Source organism: Xenopus tropicalis, chromosome 3, assembly GCF_000004195.4.
Source record: "Xenopus tropicalis strain Nigerian chromosome 3, UCB_Xtro_10.0, whole genome shotgun sequence".
Taxonomy (NCBI): Eukaryota; Metazoa; Chordata; class Amphibia; order Anura; family Pipidae; genus Xenopus; species Xenopus tropicalis.
Genome location: NC_030679.2, coordinates 35,967,712 through 35,989,617, shown reverse-complemented (window position 1 = coordinate 35,989,617; position 21,906 = coordinate 35,967,712). Strand labels below are relative to the sequence as shown.

Here is a 21,906-nt window from a genome sequence, read left to right as displayed (position 1 = left end):
CTAAGTGGAAGTGATTATGATAGCGTAAATTCAATAAATACCTGTCTCATGAATAAAAATTCACACCATTGAAAAGGGCTTTCAGATAAACAGGACTACAACATAACAGAAATGCTTCCTAACATTATTAGTTATTGCTATATTGGCAGCAAAATAAACTGTTATTTCAAATGTTAATATTCTTGTCTCAGTGTTTTGAAAAACAGGTAAGACGTGTGTGTGTGAACTGTGATTGCCAGAATTACCCAGGAATGACAGTTTATAAAATACATTTATGTCACAAAATGGACAGCAAGTAAAAAAAAAATTAATCATGGGGCAAATTTAGCAAAAATAAACTAATAATTGTAAATAAAACTGTTAATATAAATAAATTGTGAATCATTTCTGATGTCTTAATTGATTAAGGCATGGTTAAGGTATTTATCAATGTGGCTGTTGATAAATGAAAATAAATGTTTTTGAGTTGCAGGAATTTACCATAGACATGCATTGCAATTCATTTTTTTGCAGCGGGGATAAACCTTCTGCAGGAAAAATCGGAAATGTTGATGGTAAAGACAGTTTAACCTTTAAGTGCATTCTCTGATGAAATTCTGTGATCAGTTTGGATCAGTTTGTAATAAAATGCATTGCCCTGTGTTTCCAGTTTAAAAAAGAAATCTGAACTTAAACGGTACAGTGCCTAAACAGTGTTCTGCAAGGCCAATGGCACACAGCCTGTTTTTCAAAAGAGAACCAAACATGCTGGAAATTGCCAGAGTTTAGCGGATGTTTACCATTCAACACAGTGATTGGTGGCACCACACCAAAAAACACAGCTCACAAAATTGCCCTGTAGGCCTTAGGGAATTCCCTGCAACAATAATATCATTATCAAAATTTGATTGCATTAGATTAAACTAGATTTGCTGGGGGCTAGTCTATCGCCCAAAATGTAAACTGGATAAATAAAACACAGGAGAATTTCCAACTCTGACAGTTTTTTCCAAGTGTTGTTTAAGCACATTAAAAATAAAAATCTTTTTGACAGGGATCTCGGTGCCCTGCTGATGCCAGCATGCTTGGAGAGATGATGTTTGGGTCAGTAGCCATGAGTTACAAAGGTTCCACTCTGAAAATACACCAAATACGGTAAGTGTAATATGTAATTCTCAGAGTTTAATTCGCGTGGGATAGATTTCATGTTGCCTCAGTGTTAGAAAGTGATTAGTTCACTCAGGCAACATAAATGCTATCCCCTGTAAATTAGTTAACTTATAATGTACACGTTGCTCTTAATAATTACTTCTCATTGTATTTCCTTTAATAGGAAATAATTTAAAATCTGTCTGTGCTGGTAAATTGTATACTCTGCAAGCTTTGTATTGTCCTTCCCGGTTACTTACAGTTCTAACATAAAATAAGTTGTATTGAGTCTGTGACTAAAAGTGGACTGGTGACCCGACAAAGCCTTCTTGTAGATTACATTTATTTTCTGGTTAGATATGTGAAGTCTGTGGTTATATAACAATGTAACAGTCTATATGCCGTCTTTATTTTCAGGAATCTAGTTTTGTTGCACCAGTGACCAAAGTTCAATTCATTGATATCCTGATTTTAATTTTGTAGATCTCCTCCCCAGCTTATGCTAAGCAAAGTATTTACTGCACGAACTGGGAGTAGTATCTGTGGAAGTCTTAATGCGTAAGTACATGTGCAGCAAATCTTGAATATGTTGAATTATATTTCACTATCATCCCTAGGCAGCACAGGTGCCAAAGGGTTAATGTCCACTTAAATGACAGAAGAATCTGTGGAGCTGACATATTGAATTAAAGCGGTTTATCTAAAATTCAGCAATTACCATTTTTAAATGTATCTAAAAGGGTGGTTAGACTGCAGTGCACAGAATCCATGTGAACCTTACCTGGCTTCAAAATATATAAACAATTGTATAAATATTTGTTGTAGTTACCTTGCATTAACACTCATATACAATCTTGATGATATCTGGCATTAGATTTTCAGGCAAGATTTTGCCTGAAGTATTCTGTATACATTTGTATTCAATTAAGTGGGATTTGGGGTTTCAGATTGTATTTACTTTAGATCTACAGATATAAAGAAAATATCTACAGATTTAAGAAAAATGGTACCAATGAGAAGGTTTTTTGCCCTTTAATAAACACAAAATAAATGTTTCCATTATTTGCATGTGTATCTACAGTAGTGCAATAAGGAACCCCTTAATGCGAGTGAATGGCTATAATTTTGATTAACAAATAGCTGCAAAAAAAGTCACAGAGTAGCCCTCTGCAAATCATTGTCAAACTAAGTATGATGTGATTTATATAAATCTCTTCTGACATTAGTAAATGGTATTATTCTCTTCCAGACTTCAAGACAGCTTTGAGTTCATCAACCAGGATCAAAACACCTTAAAGGCAGATAACAGCAGCATCATGAATGGGCTTCTTGGGAATATAGGTACTGTCATTTTACAAATGAATTGTGCATTAGTGTTCAGAAATGATGTAATTTATATACTGCATTTATTATACTTGCCCAGAGGTTCAGCAGACCTATAACTGTAATGTTCCAGGCCTTCAAGGTTGTCTACTGAAGTCCGCCATATTGTATAGTGACGTTTACATGTTATATATATTGTATGTGAGTTTGTTCCTAAGCTCAGGTAACTGACAGCAGCCTAGAACATATGTTGGGATTCAGCAGAAAGAAGATGGGGAGCTACTGGGGGCATCTTTAGATCTTCACACAAAAAGTCCATGGTGGTCTTGAGCTAGTCAAAAAGCACCATGTATGATTTTACATGTGGGTCTTGAGTTAGCCAAGATGTTCTATGTATTATTTTATATTTTGTATATGTAATTAATGTACATTTAAAAAGTTTTAAAGTGATCAGCAGTTCAGTTTCCAGTAAGACATTACCATAACTGGTATTGGGTAAGATCTTACTGAAGAAAGAAGTATTAAATATATATTTACCCTGTTGTCTTTTATGTGGTCATGTAACTACTTGGCAACTTAAAGTATCTTTTATTTTACAGTGGGGTTTCATTATTTGTTGGTGTGGGTGAAGACTATTTTTATTAATGTCTATGTGGTAGAAGAAGCTAGAGAACATGTATAAACAACATATGTATTCAGGGTTTTTTAACTGATTATGTTATTTTATGGTTCACCAGAAAATCCATTTTGTCTTGCCCTTAAAAAATTCAAGGCAAATGCATAATTAATGTTTTGTGTTGTATTCCCTTTTCTTGTTTAATTCAGATGACCTTGGAGGATAGACCATTTCAATAAATGATGCACCATTATTTATTATAGTCTTTTACTTAAAGCCCTAGATATAAACAATATAGGTGCCTGTTACAACAGCAAGCACAGTTGTGCAAATTTCCCTGCAGTCAGTTGCATGTAAACCAAACTCATTAAGGGTACTTGCTTTAAAATGTGCTCCTTGCACTTCCGTACAGATGTGCTTGCAGCTGTTGCCTTTCTCCTGCTCTATATCAAGTGTTTGTGCTCGTAGTGATGCAGAGGAACCCTGCAGCTACTGCCCCCTCTGTGCTGTAGCTCCAGGATTCCCATAGCACCCTGTGTCAATAGTGGGTGCACAAAAATTGGGTGCACACGAAAACACTGAAAATTATGCCAACCAGACTGGTATTTGGATACTTGAATAAGTTGGGTTTTTGTTGAAGTGTGAGCAGAGTTGCATTAATTTTGGCATTTAAGCATTTTGTTTAAAATGTCTCTTATTTGTATTTTTGTTTAAGGAATGATTTGCTCATTATTCTATAAAATTATATAATTAGAGATAGCTAAAAATAATTTTGGGGCATCTGTTCTGCCGTCCAGAAGGCTTTATGGAAAGACCTTTCTTGCTTTTCTGGATCAAAACGGCCAACAAAATGATCATAGTGTCCAACTACAGTGCTGTGCCAAAGTGCCATGCATTAGTAAGTACACGTGTAAAAGCTTGTACTCTACTGCAGCTGGCAGAAAGGCAATAACCATTTGTGCCTTGCTAAAGCAATTAATGTTAGAGATTTCTGCCACTTATCCAGAGTTCTTGTACTCGTTTTCATGTCTGTCTAACAATAACCCATTTTTTTTCTCCACGGTTTATTGCTCCTTCAGGCTATATTTTGTTCTGCTAACCTTTATCCTTTTACCTGTATATTTTACACTTCAACATGTAGGTCTGTCTCAGCTTTGCAGCCCCAGACGGGCATTCTCAGAGCAGGGTCCGCTCCGTCTGATCAGGAGTGCCTCTTTCTTTGCAGGTGTGCTGCGTGAGGCTTAGTGTAGTGTGTGTGTATGTGTGTATACACCAGTGCATGATCTCTTAGGGCTCAGCTCTGGAAGTAGGACTGACTAAGAAAATAAACAAGCATCCAAGTTATAAGTGAAAGGTACTTGTTCTAACTGGAACTGAGTTCTAATTTTATTATTATGTAATGATTTTTTTCCTACAATATACCTTATATGTTATTCTTATATGGCCCTAGAAGTTGCATGCACCACATTACACTTGTTTTTAGACACGGTAAGTCCCTGCCATTTAGAGCTTATGGTCTAAATCTATGAAGGAAGAAGAAATGGGCATCTTGCCTAAAGCCACAAAGAATTAACCCAACAGTCACTGCCAGAAATGGAGCCAGGCTTGTAACGTCTTAACCACCACTGAGGTAGCATATTATCTCTGTTAGCAGTTTTTCAGTACAGCAATTCATTTTGTAGCCTGGATACCGATTGGTGAATTGTTTGGTAGGCCACAGTTATATGGGAGGATTCAGGAGAAATAGCCAAGATATCCCCTCTTGTACCCTGACTGATTATAAGCAGGAGCCAGCATTCTTCATTCCCCTTAGTATAGTACCAGTGTCACTATTACTGTATGGGTTTTGAGGCAGAAATAAAAAATCTGTAGGTTTAGCTTAGCACAACATTTTTAGTATGATTTAGTAGCCCTGGGACAATAGAACAGGAACTTATTTCCAGAGCTGAGCACAACTATCAGAAGAAACTTGCATGCTTCCAGAATACTGTGTTTGCCAGTCCTGATTCACACACAAGCACATGACCTGTCATTTCAGATATTAAAATCCCTGCTGAACAAGCTAAGACTTTCCTTAACAAATGCAAACCTAAGATACGCATTCCACATTTTTTTTATTAAAGCCTTATTTCCAATCAACTTATGCTCTCGCCAACCTGAATTACACTTTCAATAATATGCACTTATTTTTTATGCCTGTGGAATTGCTACCTTCATGAAATTAAAAACTAAAATTTAACAAGTCATAGTCTTAAAATCCTCATTGGAGCATTATTTCTTTGTTTGCTGGATGAATTTGGAAAGTGTAGTCATTTTTCAGCAGGGAACAGCTTTTGGTGGTTGGTTTGCATGACAATTCCAAAACTCTAGTTATTGTGATTAAATTATGTGTGCTCCACTGAAAATGATAACTTTCACAAAGTAAGTAGAAGATAAAATAAGCACGCACCAGGTATTTATGTTACACGTTTTATCTGTTTATTCTTCACAGTAATTTTTTTTTTTATTCTAGTCCACAGCAATCCTATGGACATGCCTGGAAGAGGATTTAAAGATGACAGAGACAGTGGCATAGCAAGATCTGGTGAGGTTTACTGATGGCGATAGTAGGGTTACTTTAAGAGATTCAATTGTCAAAAGAAATAATGTCTTTTTTGTTCAGTACAATAGTGTTATGTTAATTAGTGAGGCAGAAAACTGTAATAGTTCTAATGCCATTCTCTTCATGCTTAGAAAAGCTTACCTGTCAGCCACGTGGTTTCTTCAACAGTCCAGTCTTTACTTCTGAGATTTCTGCTAGATTGATATTAATCCTCTACCTGTAACACTGATGGATTTTATTGCTTACACTATGAAAATGTATTTTCCCCCCACCCAAATATGAACAAATGCTTTGCTTCCTTCCAACCCATGTAAAATGTTTGCAGTTCTCGTAACTTGCTCTCATAGTTATATTTGTCATAGGACTGGGGCAAAATCCCCCATCGGCTTGAGACACTGTTTAAATTTAAAGCTCCAAACCATTTGTACTTTGTATTTCAAATGGGCTTCTCTAAAGTGCAAGTGAACATGATGCTAGCTTCTTGAACTTGCATGCACCTGGTTACACATTGATTTGGGCAACGTACAGTACTATAGCTGCTAATCCAGGTTTTATAGGTTCAGACACTTGCGTTTTAAGAATAAAGCACAAAAGGAAAGAGACAGGCTTTCAGGCCTAGAACATCACTACTCTACCCATGAAGATGCCTCATATAGAAACAAGTACATCATTCATCTTGTGCTATGTCATTGGGGTGATTTCACTTCATAAATGGTGTCCTGTATTACTCTGATTCCTGTTGTGCAATGCTCGTACACATGTTAAAGTATACCCGAAGTACCTGAAAATATTATAACTCCATGTTCTCTCTCTGTTTTTTTTAAATAGCTTCCCTCAGCAGCCTTCTTATAACACCGTTTCCTTCACCAAGCTCCTCCCTTAATAGCAGCTGTGCCAGTAGTTACCAACGCCGCTGGCGTCGTAGTCAAACTACAAGTCTGGAGAATGGGGTCTTTCCAAGATGGTAAGAATTTTATTGTGTCTGCCATTTTTGTAATGTCCTTGCCTAGCTAGATAGTAAGGTAAGAATACTAATTCAACAAGGAGGAGATACAATATTCTGTTATCTGTGCAAGGACAAATCTTTCTTGGAAATAATGAATTATTGGCTCTATGGGAAATTGCCTTCCCATATTTCAGAGCTTTCTGGATCATATGTGTTCAGATAAGGGTTCATATACTTGCAAACTATAGGGGTTATTAAATATAAATAGCAAAGTTTGCTACAGTTTTTAATCACCTTTAGCAACCAATCAGCAGGTAGCATTTACTAGTCACCTATCCACAATCAAACATCTCATTGGTTGCTATGGGTTGCTGCACATGGGCAAATGTTATACCTTTTATTATATATGGGAGAAAATAAAATGAGGAACACTCAGGGTAAATTGCCATCGAAATACCATCTTCTGCCAAATTTATTACAATGTTTTTTTTTCTACTTGGTGTTTTCTCTCCAGGGGAAGCCATTGTTTCTGAGGCTGTGTTGGAGACATTTATATAAGTGGACAAAATACCTTACAGTAAAGTTAATTTTCCTCCCCCAAATAATTTGTATATTTTATAGGTCCATCGAAGAAAGCTTTAATATGTCAGATGATGGCTGTGGACCCAATCTGGGAATTGCTCGAAAAAAGAAAATTGCCATTGGAGTTATATTTTCGCTGTCAAAAGATGACGAAGAAAATAACAAGTTCCATGAGTTCTTCTTCTCTCATTTTCCACTTTTTGAGAGTCACATGAACAAACTCAAATGTGCAATAGAGCAGGTACCTCAAATATTATCATCTGTAAATTAAAACGGTCAGTTTTTTGTATTATAATTTTGGAGTTTATTGATTATGAAAGGTTACTGAATATATATTATGCTGTTAATGCCAAATTCAGGGGTATCAGCTTAAAATTTTCCTTTATTTCTATATTTGTTGGACTGCCACTGATTATTACTGCAGGCACTACCTGTGAATGCTGCAGCCATACATTTTTTACTACATCAATACATTTTCTTTTTAAGTACAGGGGTGTAACTATATAGGAAGCATATCCTTCAACTGCCAAGGGTCTGTGGATGTAAAGGGGTCCATTGGGGCATTGACTAATAAGCCATTTTGCTAATATGTCTTATTCCCAACATTTAGGGGGCCCTAAATTGATATTGCTGTGTGGCCCAGTAAGTTCTAGTTACAAAACCGATTTTATACATATGCAATATGTTGCTTTTTCAGTATACACATATTTCAGTGTTGTCATTTTAAATTTTTTTTTATTTTTTATAAAGGCTATGAAAATGAGCCGCAGATCTGCAGATCCAAGTCAGAGAAGCTTAGCGTACAACAAAATTGTAGATGCCTTAAATGATTTCAGGTGAGTTCTGAGACTCTCCCTATCTAATTTTTAGTTTTGCAGTTGCTTTTACCTTTAGTGGGTTATATAAAAGACCCAGATATAGTTCTTAAATATGTCTGTGTTATTGTAGTTGGCATGAAGTGAAGTGGTGAAAGAGGTTTCTGATGCAGATAATCACCTTTGTAACATGACCTTGTCATTGCCACAGTTATTTCTACTGCGCTTTTCACCATTAGTTATCACTTTTCTGTATGCAAGAAGAGTGTTTTTTAAACAAATACACAAATATGATACATAACCCCATATTTATGAAGAGGTGCAGTCATAAGGAGCTCCAGCAGCACAAAACCGGTGTATTCAGTATATTGTCAGACATATATATAACTCATATTCTTGAAGTGGCTATAATTTATACAATGTCACTAATGACCACCGTAACATTTTGATCTGTGCAGGGATCTACATCAGAGACAGAAATTTGTTCCAAGCATAGTGAGCAGGATCTATGGCCATTTTGTGCCTATGCTTTCTTACTGACATACTACACTTTGCCTGGTTGACGTATTTACATTTAAATTGAAGCCATAATATTTCAGTGTGTGCTAAAACCTTTTATTAGCCTTTTTTTAGCAAGTAAAAGCAAAAAAATGCATAACAAATGTGAGGCACTGTTATCAGAGAATTTTTATTACAGATTCATATTTATTCTGACTTTGAAGGTCATATGATTCTTATAAGCGCGTAGCTGACGATTAAATTTGCTTCAGTGGCAAAAATTTCAGTGTATGGCTAAATCATGAGATCAAATCATTCTGCAGTGTAAGTCACTTTTCCATGGCATGTGATACTGAATCATTTCTTCCATATGACCTCCTGCTTTGCATTTCTGCACAGTTTTTGGATTCTTCGCAGAGGAGAGCAGAAATCATATTTACCTCCATAGCACTTATATTATGTGAACATAGTGTCTCAGCAGTAGCAAAGTGCACATACACAAAACGAGATCTGTGAAGGTTGTCATTTCTGTATTGAATTTATTAGCTAGACACATGTTTTTGTGTTGAATATATTTGGGTTTTCCTGTTCAGATAAACTGAGGAACCGTGTTGCCATCTTATTGCACTTTCCTGCAGAAGCTTATGTTATGGAAATTGATGGACAAGCATTCTCAGCATATTAAGCTCTGTACTCTTCTTGAAATGTAGGAATCTACCACTTGTGCTTAGTATGGTGCCAGAATTTTTTTCATTCAAACCTTTGCAGAGTGGTACTTTGTTATTTATGACAGTGGTGTATTCCATTGACTCCGTCTGGTTTATGTTTTGCAGAAGAAAAAGATTCCTAAAACTTGAAGTGCTTTATTATTTGTCCTTGTTCCCCCATTCCTCCTTTTAAAAATTGAGTTTATTAGCCCTGTTACACTAATAAATGGGATTATGTAATAAAAGGTGCTAAGCTCAACTAATCAAAAGGTGGAATTACTGGTCAGATATTTATAATAATACACATATCTTTTTGGTTGCTATGGGTTATTGCTCATAAGAAAAGCTTGTGCCTTTCATTGCATATGGGGGTTCGCTTTTAATCACTCATTGAAGGTTGTCCACTCCTTTACAAAGGTCTGGTTTGACTCCAGCTATGGGTTTGAATGAGATGTTTATTTGGATAGCTACTGTGTTATATTTATCATATTGAAAGCAACTGGCACCCAATGTTTCATTGATTTACAGAGTTTAAACCTTTTATAAACAGCACTGATGTTTGTTATTTACATTGTCCCTGCCTTATTGGTGCTTACATTCTATCATTTATAATTACATTAATTACATTAAATTTCCTGCTGGATGCTTTTAGACTATTTAATATGATTAACAGCTTATTTATTAATGTAGCCCTTTGGATTGTCCTAGTTACAACATTGTCTAAATTCTATAGATAATAGTTTATTCTTTGGTCAGGGTAATGTCAGACCTGGCAATCTCTCCGGCAGAAATACATCAGTGGAGACACACCCAAAACCACCGTTTTTTGGCTGGAAAAAGCTAACTTCATAGTTTTGAAGTCATAGCCTTCTTATACCAGCGGTTACAGGCATACTACATTTAACAGGCATTCTACATTTAACATATAGACAAGAGGTATGCATGGTTTCGGGCATATTTCCACCAGTGTAGAATGCCCCAGTTGTAACATTAGCCTTAGAAAAATAAATAACAGCATTATAATTGATGTCAGAGTAAATTGGGCAGCTCAGACATTAATGAAACGTCACCACACCAAAGGAAATTACAGACTTCTGTGCTGTTAATTGGTTCCCTTTAATACTGTAAAGGCTTTTATGTCTGAATAATCCTATTCTGAAAGGATGAAAAACAAATGCAGTGATACAGTCTGAGCAGAGCAGGTGCACAAAGTCCACTACTTAACTTTACAGTCATGTGTTGGCAAGTGACTGGCCGAGGGTCCTGTTTCTTCTAATCGCTCACTAAATTTAAACCAGATTCATTTATGAACTGCTGCAAAAAAATAGTAATCTCAAGCTATCTTCACTGCTTTGGCCAGTATCCTTCTGTAAGGTCAGATGCAGCTGGCCCAGATATTATGCTCGCCAAGAAATGCCCTTAACAGGACATAGGTGGATGCCAGAATTCTGGGGCATATTCTACCTGAGCAATAATCTCTCCACATGGTGTTTACCAGTAATAGTTTCTCATGACGGGTATGAACGCAGGCAGATGGTCCTTTAACTACCTGGGAAATAACCAGACATACCGAAGGAGTTATTTATCTTGGAATAGCAGTAAACAATCTGAGTAATATTAATAATATAATATTGCTGATGTAGCCAGACAGTGGGCATTTGCATTTCACACTCCATTTATAGAAGTGTCATTTCTCCCTTCTGGAGCATCAGCATGTTATTATATAGGCATAGGTAGCATTTTCAGATATACAGCAAGGGAAGCTGCCCTAGTAACCTTTTTATGGAGTCATTTATTGCTTTTTTTTTTTTTTTTGTTTTATACAGCGCAACGTTTGGCATTCTAAATTCTTACAAGCATTGGTTTTATGAAACCTTTTGTTAGTAAATCACTTGTTTTCAGTAAATGGCTGCTACTAAGTAGTAGCTATGTTTTAAATGTAAATCTGCCATAAGGTGTATTTCCCTGTTTCTTGCAGAGGGATCATTTATTTCTTTGGTGGGACATATTTTCTATAGTAAATTGCAAACATCTAGCATTTACCTAGATAAGAACCAGGCATCATTAGGAAGTTTAAATAGGTACATGCACTATGTTGTCCCAGGCAAATCACTGATCTTTATTCAGAATCTGTGACACAGCAATGTGGCCAAATCTGTCTGCAACAATGGGTCAAAAAGCAATTCTACATACAGGTATGGGATTGGTTATCCAGAAACCCTTTATCCAGAAAGTTCCAAATTACAGGAAGGCCATCTCTCATATACTCTATTTTAATCAAGTACAGGTATGGGACCTGTTATCCAGAATGCCCAGGACTTGGTGTTTTCGGGATAAGGGATCTTTCTGTAATTTGGATCCCTTTACATTAAATCTGCTAAAAAGCATTTTATTGGCCTTATCTGTAATTCTGAACTTTCTGGATAACGGGATCCAATAAGGGATCCCATACCTGTAATTTAATTTTTTTAAAATTATTTACTTTTTCTTTGTGATAATAAAACAATAGCTTGTACTTGATCCTAACTCAGATATAATGAAGAAAAAACAATCCCATTGGGTTTAATTCATGTTTAAATTATTTTTTTTTAGAAAGGTTGGAAAACCCCAGGTCCTGCCCAAGCATTCTGGATAACAGGTCCCAAACCTGTGCTTACACCAAATGATATTCTAGATATTATTGGTGACAGGAAGAAAAATGTAAAAGCAAAAATGTAATTGTAGCTTTTCAGTGGGGTTACACATATTTATGTGACTGTAATTCCTATTAAATGCCTGCTATTAATAGTAGTCCTTTTCTTTTCTCTGCATAAGTGCAGCAAACTGATTTAGAGTCCTGGAGGAGACGTCTGGCGTATATTGTTTTGAGAAAATTTAAGTTAGATGAGAATCTCAGACTTACATATTTTAGCAATTTTTTTTCTTTTCTTTTTTTTTTTTTTATACTTTATTCTGTTCTCTTGGCTTTTGTACACAGCCTGATTTTCATGCCTTGGTGTGAAATATTCTAAAATTGCATGTGCTTAAAGCATGGTAGTGACTACTGCTGTGATAGTACAGGTATGGTATCCCTTAACCGGAAACCCGTTATCCAGACAGTTCTGAATTACGGAAAGGCCATCTCCCATAGACTTCATTATAAAAAAAATCATTATCATTTTTAAAAATGATTTCCTTTTTCTCTGTAGTAATAAAACAGTACCTTGTACTTGATCCCAACTAAGATATAATTAATCCTTATTGGGGGCAAAACAGTCTTAATGGGTTTATTTATTATTTAAATGATTTTAGCAGACTTAAATTATGGAGATCCAAATTACGGAACGATTCCTTATCCGGAAAACCCCAGGTCCCGGGCATTCTGGATAACAGGTCCCAAACATCCAAAATATATAGATTCAGTTATCCAGAGATCACTGTTTGGAACACAAGAGGGAAATTATGGGGAATTATACGGTATTAAAAGTAAGGTTTTCCCATGTCTAGAATACAGGAAAATGCGGCTCTACGTGCTCTATAGCTTCTGGCATTGAATCAGTTAAGCTGATTGTGTGTGATAAGAAGCCAGAGGAGCAGGGTGTTAGCCTGTGTACACATAGCCACTGTGCCCTGCCCTTGGTTGCTGAACCATTTATACACTCCCTTCTGCTGTGGAGGGTTCCCTTTATTGCAGTCACATGTGTGCTGGAGAGCAGCCAGCGGAATCTGATCTCTCTTGGAGGAAACACTATCGGGCGCAGATTCAGCCAGGGGTTACCAGAATAGTAAATAATGTGTCACAAGACTCACAGGCATATTTTAGCACCTTCAGACAACAAGGGCCTCTTGATCTGCTGAAGCAGTGCCTGTAAAAATCTGCTAGTGGAATTAAAAGCAACAGCTTTATACCTCTGCAGCCCTCCCCCCCACCCCAGTCACCTGCAAAGGAAGTATGCTGGGTATTTGTTTTTACATCCAAGCACTAATTACTAAGCACTCATTTGACAGTTCCAAAGTTGGTTTATTTTCAGAAAATTTTGTATATTAAGTTAAAAAGTTATATGGCCCATATTCTAATGAAACAGTAAATATAGATGTTCGTTATCTGTGCATTGTTTGCTAAGCAACATATTGATTTTGCAGAACAGTGCATTAATACAGCTCTGTATTTTATGTTCTTGTATTACCCAGAACAACAATATGTAATCTTTACACAATGCCAAGGATCCCAGAGCCTGTTTGGTTAACCATGATGTCCGGGGTGCCTGAGAAAAACCACCTTTGCCAGCGCTTCATGAAGGAATTTGTCTTCCTGATGGAACACGCTTCAAAAAACCAGTAAAGAACATTTTTTTCATCTTAACTTTTATACATGTGCACATAGTTATGGGATAGTGATGCTAATTTATGTGTAAAAAATGTTTAGTGCTACATAAATCTGTAGCATGGCCAATTCCAGAAATTGCAAAAGGGAAAAATGGTTTAAAAAAAGAATACGTTTAGCAGGTGGAGTTCACCTAGCACACAACAAGAAGCTAGCTATTGATCGGAAAGTTGTATTTCTTTAGTTTCATTTACTACAGGGATGTCAGGCTTACAATCTACAGGTTAGCCAAGAATCTTGGCTCGCTGCTGGAAGGTCATTCTATCCTTGGGATAATCAGTTTTAATTATGGAATTATGTGATCTTTCATAGCCCACTGGCAAATTTAAAAGGGAGAAAAAATTACCAATGGAAAATACTCCTAAAGGCACTTTACACCCTACACTAGGGGGTATATTTATCATGCTGATTAAAAAGTGGAGACCGGTGATGTTGCTCATAACAGCCAATCCGATGCTTTGCTTTGGTTTTCTAACTGTTGAAATCTTATTGCTGATTGGTTGCCCTGGGCAACATCACTGGTAATGCTTGACTCCACTTTTTTACACAGCATAATAAATATACTCCTAGGTGTCTAGGGGGGCTAGGGGCTAGGCTATGGATGACTGTATGGGGCACCTTGCACATGGCCTGTGAGGGATGTAAACATAGGTGGCCACAGGAGTGTCAGGGGACACAGAATTTCTTAGGCCTGTATTGACATTCTACCAAAAGCATTCATTAAATACTGATATACAGGGCTCACCAGGGCTCTGCACCTTTTACCATATTTTCCATTTAGTGGTGATGTAAAAGGACATTAATTACTGGTTATTTAACACAATTTGACATTATATTAATGATATCAATTATATGTATAAATTGTTCATAACATATAGTTCCCCTTTAAACTAACCAAGTAAGTAGCTCAAGCAAATGTATTTCTACATCATAAATCCTCTTTTAAATAGCGAGGTCACATAAGCTGGCGACTTATAATAGAGACAGAATGGAGATCGCAGTGCATCATGTGAACCTAGGAAGGATTCTGCTTGAGACATAAAATAATCTCATCCCCTTTGTTGTATTACTTCTGTCTGCATTACTGTCATTGTTGCCCTGTTTAGATGTGCAGATGCTTTAAATAGGATTTGAATGTACTTTTTGTTTCTAATGCATTATATAGTGAAGCAAACTGACCCAGTTGTGTTATCGGGGCACTTTAAAATGACCTAGAAAGGTTTAATTAATTGCTGCTGAGGAAGCATCTTGATAGAATTTAAAAAGGAAAACAAAAATCTATTTGTCAAGCAAATCCCCAACCCCTGGTGGCTCCACTATCTTATTAGTGAATTTATTAAGCACTGGGTATATATATATATATATATATATATATATATATATATATATATATACATACTGTTATTGATGACTATTAATACAGGGGTAAGGCAAAGGCCAAGACACCCGTGTGTGCAAGAGTGGTTGCCCAAAGTTTTTTTCTTTTTTCTTCTGACAGTCCTACTTGACTGTGTGCTGTATATAAAGCATATTTATTGGAGAAGGACAGCAGATTGGCGTCACATATATGAACTTAGTTTTGCTGTATTTTATTTCCTATTTAACTGGCACAGCCTGGACCAGAGATGATAAAAAAAAGACCCACGTGCTTTGCCTTTTGTGTTCACGCTATGCCACTCTTTACCGGGTATTAGGGCAGGTGCATGTTTTTATTTTCTAGGAAAGATCGACAAGGCAACCAATATGTAAGGCTTTTACTGATATTGGTAGAAACAACATTTTGTATGATAATAGCAGTGCATGTATAGCCACCTTAAAACAGTAGTGATCCAGGCCTTCAGAGATTTGTGCAGGAGTTCCCCATCTTGGATTTTGTTAGAAGTGTCAGCAGCATTCTCAGTGTGCTCTGAGCAGCTGTAGTGAAGTTAAGCTTAAGGGTCCTGCAAATTATCAAGCAGAAAATGAGGTTTGTCTGTCATAATAGCTGATGTTGCAGGGCTGATTATTAAATTCTGATGCAGAAAACATTGCTTTCTATGCGGCTATATAATATAAATCAAATAATTACTAATTAGCCTTACATTGAATACACATACACAGTATATTATATTTATATATTGTATATAGTGAGTTGGTCCCTAAACTCGGGCAACTAACAGCAGCACAGAGACAAGTAAAGTCTATTTCACTGGGGGTGCCAAAATGTTAGGCATCTCTCTCTGAAATAGATCACTGGCCGGTGCTCCTGTTAGGAGAGAAGTTCGCCGGCCTGTTTAAATAACTGTTCAAGCCCTGTGACAACATTTTACTACCTGCATCCCAGGCATCCCTTGTGCAAATTCCTGCACAAATGCGCAGTGGAGATTTACTCTACTGCCCTCAAATAAATACCAAGGGAATGTAGATCTCAATGTAATGAGATGCCAGCACAGCGCTTAGTGTTTTCTCCACTGGCCAGTGCGTTTTTATCCTAACAGGAACACCTGCCAAGGAGCACCCCACAAAGTGAAATAAACTTCCACTCTTTAAGCACATAGTAAGCATGCATTCAGGAGGCCTAGTGACTGTAATTCTGGTAAACACTATTGCCCATGCTTTATAGCAATGTTTTTGCTTGAATTGATTCTTGAAACCACTTCACACATAATGAATGTTACCAGTAGCTCATTCAAATATAGTAAAACAACTTGATGTGTTTATAACATAGGGGTCTGTATTGAAAATTCTATTCTGTATCCAAATTCCATAAAGAAATTTGCTGTGAAATTTCCAACCAGTAATCCCACAATTACCACTACTGAATACTACAAAATATAGCCTGGGGTGTCTCTTGGCTAAATATTGACAGTCAGTTTGCTAATGCCGCCAGTAAAACACATAAAAAAATTGGAAGTAGCTACAATTGGTCTCAAGGTGGTACATGGGTAAACTCTAGTATTTAGTGGACAAATAGGTTTAGTAGCAAATATTTATTTTACCTTAAAGGGAAACTATAATGAAAAAATAGCATAAAGTAATTTTAAACAACCTTCTATTATACAATAATTACATACTGTAAATGATATCAACTCTTATTTGTGAAAGCTATTGAAAGCAGTACTCTGCAGGGCAGTTCCTGACTGTTGAAACAGTCTAGCCAAAACTCCACTCTCCTTGCATGCTTCTTTGCGTAGCACTTGCAAGGTATTGTGGGAGTTGAAGTCTGCCAAGAGGAGAGCTAGATTTTACTACAGTGTCTTAGGAGTCGGGTAAAGCAGAGAAGAGAAAAGGACAGACAGATACTGATTTTAATAGCAAAAGTAGAATAATGGAAAATTGCTTAAAATCACATTTTCTTTATTTGAGCAGTATTTTTCTCCTATATTCAGGCGAATGTTTCCTTTTCAATTTAGGTAGAGTATTGGAAACAGTGGGAAAACAAATACGTGGAGGAAAAAAATATGTTCTGCATTCACAGCTAAACCCTTTTGTACTTTACTATCTGCTTAAGCTAAAATAAAATGCATATATTTCCATTAATGTATATACTGATATATTTGTTTAGCATACTGATCTGCTCCAGAGTGGAACTCTTGCATTTGGTGGGATTGCATCAGTAAAATATTCCTTTAAGGTACCAACAATTGACATAGCTTTACTATGTATAGTGTGGAATAGAATAATGAAAAATGACACACAAATTAGGTTAGCAAGAAAATTGTAACTAGCACACTACACAACCAGCGCAAAACAGCAGCACTTTTTATGACTATGAATGTCAAATGTAATACCATGATGTGTATTTCTTATTTCAGGTTTCTACCAGCTCTGCTCACTGCTGTTCTCACAAACCATCTGGCATGGGTTCCTACTGTCATGCCTAATGGACAGCCCCCCATAAAGATTTTCCTTGAGAAGCATTCATCTCAGAGTGTCGACATGCTGGCAAAGACTCACCCTTATAACCCTTTATGGGCACAACTAGGTAAGCTGGTATAGGGCATTGTAGGATTTCTTATAAATGCTTTTTATCATCTTTTGTAAGTGCTCGATTTGTAATAAAATCAACATGACTCTCTGAGTATTGCTCTACAAAGATTATATCCTTAAATAAATTCTGTTTGACATGCTCACTACCTAACTTGGATGATACTACTTTAGCAGACAATGTCATTATCATTTTAGTAGAGCCTGTAAAGCTCCTGTTATTTACAAATTATCCTCTGGGTGTGGTGGATTGTTTTATTAATTGAGCTATGCTGCCATCTGGTGTTGGATGCCAGCTGTGATAGCATAAAAGCTTATGCTTTGTAGGTAACTCTGTCCTTGTTGTTGTCCATTCCACAAAAAAAACCTCTTAATTTCAATCATTTCAGTTCTGTAAACTACAGAGAATTTGTCTCAGCAAGCATTAATCATTACAAAAGATTTTAGTCACTGCATCTTTCTTGTGACTTTTTTTGCCCTTAGATTAAATTGTCATTCTTAGAACTTTACATGTTCTATGCTAGCGATAGCACTTTTTTCACCTAAGTTACAAACAGGTACAGACTGGAATTCAAAACAGGCCCTGACATTTCCAGTACACATTTCCAAACAGACCCCCACTAACCCAATAAAACACTTTGAATTTTATGTATGGAAAACTTTAAGCTCACTTTTGAGAATTTTACACTCTCTAAATATGTATTTTCTATTGGGCTCATTGCACAGTATTGTTTAATTACACGTACAGGATATGCATCTGTATTAAGTATCAGCATATCTTTTATTGCAGGAGACTTATATGGAGCGATTGGATCTCCTGTTCGGCTTGCTCGGACGGTGGTTATTGGAAAACGCCAAGACCTTGTGCAGAGGTTGCTCTATTTCCTCACATACTTCATCAGGTGCTCTGAACTTCAAGAGACTCATCTCCTGGAAAGTGGAGAGGATGAGGCTATTGTTATGCCTGGTACAGTCATTACTACCATGCTAGAGAAAGGAGAGGTGGAAGAATCGGATTATGTTCTGATTACAATGCACAAAAACAAGGGCTGTTTGTTAACTTCAGATCCAGATGAATCTAAACCACTTGGAAATAGGTGCCAGTGTTGCCAGTGTCCTCTTACTGACCAGCAAAATAATAAAGATGAAGCCACTCAAGAAAACAGTGATGCTCATAGATCAAATAAAGATCTAAAGGAAACTGCTTTAAAGGGGAGTCATTCTGTTCCTACAGCCACTTGCCGGGAAGAAACTGCTTATGCTAAACTGTACAAAGATAAATCACTAACTCGCTTCGATACAAAGATAGAGACAGTAATTAACATAGGATCAGCTGCCATAGATAAAAATGCTCTGGCTGTAACAGGCATTGAGCCAGACTGTAAAGTGGAGAAGGGCGAGGAATTTCTGGACTCTGAGAGCTTGTCAGTCAAAGGAATACAGACTAATGAAATATCTGTAGAGAAAAAGCCTCCCGATAAGACCCAGTCAGCAGCAATGCCTTGCAGTTCTGGCCATCCACTGAACAAGGTGACATTTTTGATTGGGGATTCTATGTCACCTGACTCAGATATAGAAATTAAAAGCCAAACTGTAGCAGATCAGATTAGCAAGCACCACCTTAAACCAGGACAGGAGGATAGGACAGTTGCTGAGGAAAGTAGTGAAAGAATACAGGTGGCCGAGGACCAAAAAACTGGTGGTACATCAAGTGAAGTGAAGCTTCCCAGAGTGGCAGCTAAATCTCAGAACTGGAAATGTTTTCATCCGGAAATGTTTGATGAGTATTTTCCAGAGGATGGCTCTATTGAAGCGAAAATCATTGATGATATTCCAAGGGAGGAGATGAAAGACAGATCTGACAGTGACATTAGCTTAGAAACTCCTAACAGCTTTTGTAAGGAAGAGAAAACAAACTGTAATTTACTGACTTCTGTTCATGTGAATTTATGTAAAAAATGCTCTGCTGAGCAGGACCAAAGAGACCAAGTCTCTGTATCTATCCCCCATGGGGATAAAGACTCTGAAAAGAAAGCCACATCTGGCGCTGACTGGGACATTCCAAGGAATGAGAGTTCAGACAGTGCTTTGGGTGATAGTGAGAGTGAAGACACAGGCCATGAGCTTCTCAGGCCCACTATTAATTATTACGGGCCTGAGCAAGAAGATTGGATGGAAGAAGAAGAAATGGCTTTTCCTGGGTAAGTAGTCTATGTACTGTGCCTTTGTTTCCCAGCAGAACACTATTGCCTTGCTGCTTTATATAACCTGCCCATTCTTTGCTTAAAGTAATTTTATTACAGCAGAACATGTTTTTTTGTTTGTTTTTTTTACAAAAATAGTTAATAGTGCTCCTTTAGCAGAATCCTGCACTGAATATTTAATCTTGAAATTTAACATGGGACTAGACGTGTTTAGTTTCCCAGGTGCCCTCAGTCGTGTGACTTGTGTTATGATAAACTGGAGTGATGTACCCCTTTCCTTCCTTCAGCAGAACTATGGGCAGGTAACCAGAAAGACTGACCTAGAGAGTGCTAGAAAGACATGCATATAAAGTACTTTGGGGGATCCATGCAGTTCTGTAGCTGACATTGTAGGGAGGCATATTTAGGTCAGGCATTGCACAAGAGGGGACTGGTGTACAGGATTTAGGTTGGAGTTTAACCCTTCTCTAATATGGAGCATTGAGACACTATGGTCTAAAGTTTGATGGGTTTTAATGCAGTTTAATAGTGAAATTATTCAAGTTTCTATTTAAATTAGTTTCTTCAGGTATGAATGTTTAATAAAGCATTGGTTTTCCGAGCTGCTTAAAATGCCTTGTTCTGCAGGTCAAAATTGGTAGAGGTCAATTCTGTGAAGCCCAACATTGCCAATTTCGGAAGGTCATTGCTGGCTGGCTACTGCTCGTCCTATGTACCAGACTTTGTTCTGCAAGGGATATCAAACGAAGAAAAGCTGAGGCAGTGTCTGATGTCAGATCTATCACATGCTGTACAGGTAGGTAGACCTTTCTTGAAAAGTAATGGATGAAAAACTGTAATCATCTTAGAAATTAAAGGGGAACTAATGTTAAAGACTTTGCAAGCCCCAGATTGTGCAGGCTTGGCCAGGTCTGGACTGGGATGCAATATAGGCCCTGACATTTCAAGTGCCAAGAGACCCAAACAACCACCCACAGGCCCAATAAATTGTGACTGCCTATGGCATCTTAGAACATCCCCTCTGGCAATTGCCAGAATCCACAGATTGTTATTCAGAAGGCTTGTCCAAACAGAAATCTTTTCTGGTGTATATGCAGTACTGTGCTTCTTTCATTGATTTTTACTGACACTTGATACACTGCTCAGGGGGGCAGGATACTAGATGGCATTGTGGTGTTTACTGGATTAGTAACCCAGCTGGGTACCTTTTTTTTTTTTTTTTTGAAAGCAAAGTGCAGCACTGGCCCTGAATTGAGGTTAGGGACTATAACATTTTCCCCTATTTATTAAGCCTTTCCTTGTTCCTCATTTTCAGGCAGCTCTAGGGCCAAATCCTAGCGCTACCCTAAAATACAGCCCCAACACTTCACAAAGTTATTGGAAGTCAATATTCTGTATAGGAGCAACCTGACTTCCAGTACTCATACTAGCAAAAGCGACCAATGTCTTGCCTATCATAAAGTAGCTTTACTTTGTTGGGTCCTGCCATACAGCTACACCCCTTTATTGTTTATTGCTATGACATGTATAAATGTAACTGCTCTTATTTTTATTTTTTTCTCTTTTAAGCATCCAGTCTTGGATGAGCCCATTGCGGAGGCTGTCTGCATTCTCGCAGACGTTGATAAATGGACAGTCCAGGTGGCCAGTAGCCAGAGAAGGACAACTGATAACAAACTGGGCAAGGAGGTGCTGGTATCCAGTCTTGTCTCCAGTTTACTTCATTCCACGGTCCAACTGTACAAACACAACTTGTCTGCAAACTTTGTACGTAATAGCAATATCTTAGTTATGTATTTCCATCTTATAGTTATTTATAATTATCTTTACGTTGGAGCTGTGTATGTGCATAGTGGAATAGTATATACAATTATGAATATATACACATACATGTAGTATAGAGAAGCAAGTGAAATGCTGATGAAAGACTAAAGGGAGCATGGGTATATGTCTGAGCCCACCCCCAAAAGCACATCTTACTACTTTTATTATGTATGAAAGGTATGAAGGTTACAAACAACTTTTATCCTAGAAAGATATATATATATAGTTATGTTGCCTGAGGTGTCTCCTCAACCAAATAATGACACCCAAGTCCCATTAATAAATTATTAATGCCTTATCTAAATAAAGTAATGTGCTGACCCTACTCAGTC

The 21,906-nt window shown here is 37.2% G+C and overlaps 1 protein-coding gene across 3 annotated transcripts in view; it reads left to right on the top strand.

Moving 5' to 3' along the window:
• The window catches only part of fnip1 (folliculin interacting protein 1), a 58,999-nt gene that overhangs the window by 31,348 nt on the left and 5,745 nt on the right, over positions 1 to 21,906 (top strand). For 2 of the 3 annotated variants that reach the window (XM_002934366.5, XM_031898794.1), the window contains 13 exons: positions 1,034 to 1,134; positions 1,612 to 1,686; positions 2,378 to 2,469; positions 4,209 to 4,292; positions 5,580 to 5,651; positions 6,498 to 6,633; positions 7,237 to 7,438; positions 7,948 to 8,033; positions 13,388 to 13,534; positions 17,375 to 17,544; positions 18,337 to 19,747; positions 20,378 to 20,546; positions 21,320 to 21,517. In XM_002934366.5, the coding sequence (XP_002934412.3) occupies positions 1,034 to 1,134; positions 1,612 to 1,686; positions 2,378 to 2,469; positions 4,209 to 4,292; positions 5,580 to 5,651; positions 6,498 to 6,633; positions 7,237 to 7,438; positions 7,948 to 8,033; positions 13,388 to 13,534; positions 17,375 to 17,544; positions 18,337 to 19,747; positions 20,378 to 20,546; positions 21,320 to 21,517 (2,943 nt within the window). The remainder of the gene's footprint in view (positions 1 to 1,033; positions 1,135 to 1,611; positions 1,687 to 2,377; positions 2,470 to 4,208; positions 4,293 to 5,579; positions 5,652 to 6,497; positions 6,634 to 7,236; positions 7,439 to 7,947; positions 8,034 to 13,387; positions 13,535 to 17,374; positions 17,545 to 18,336; positions 19,748 to 20,377; positions 20,547 to 21,319; positions 21,518 to 21,906) is intronic. The other variant, XM_004912836.4, reaches the window with a different exon arrangement.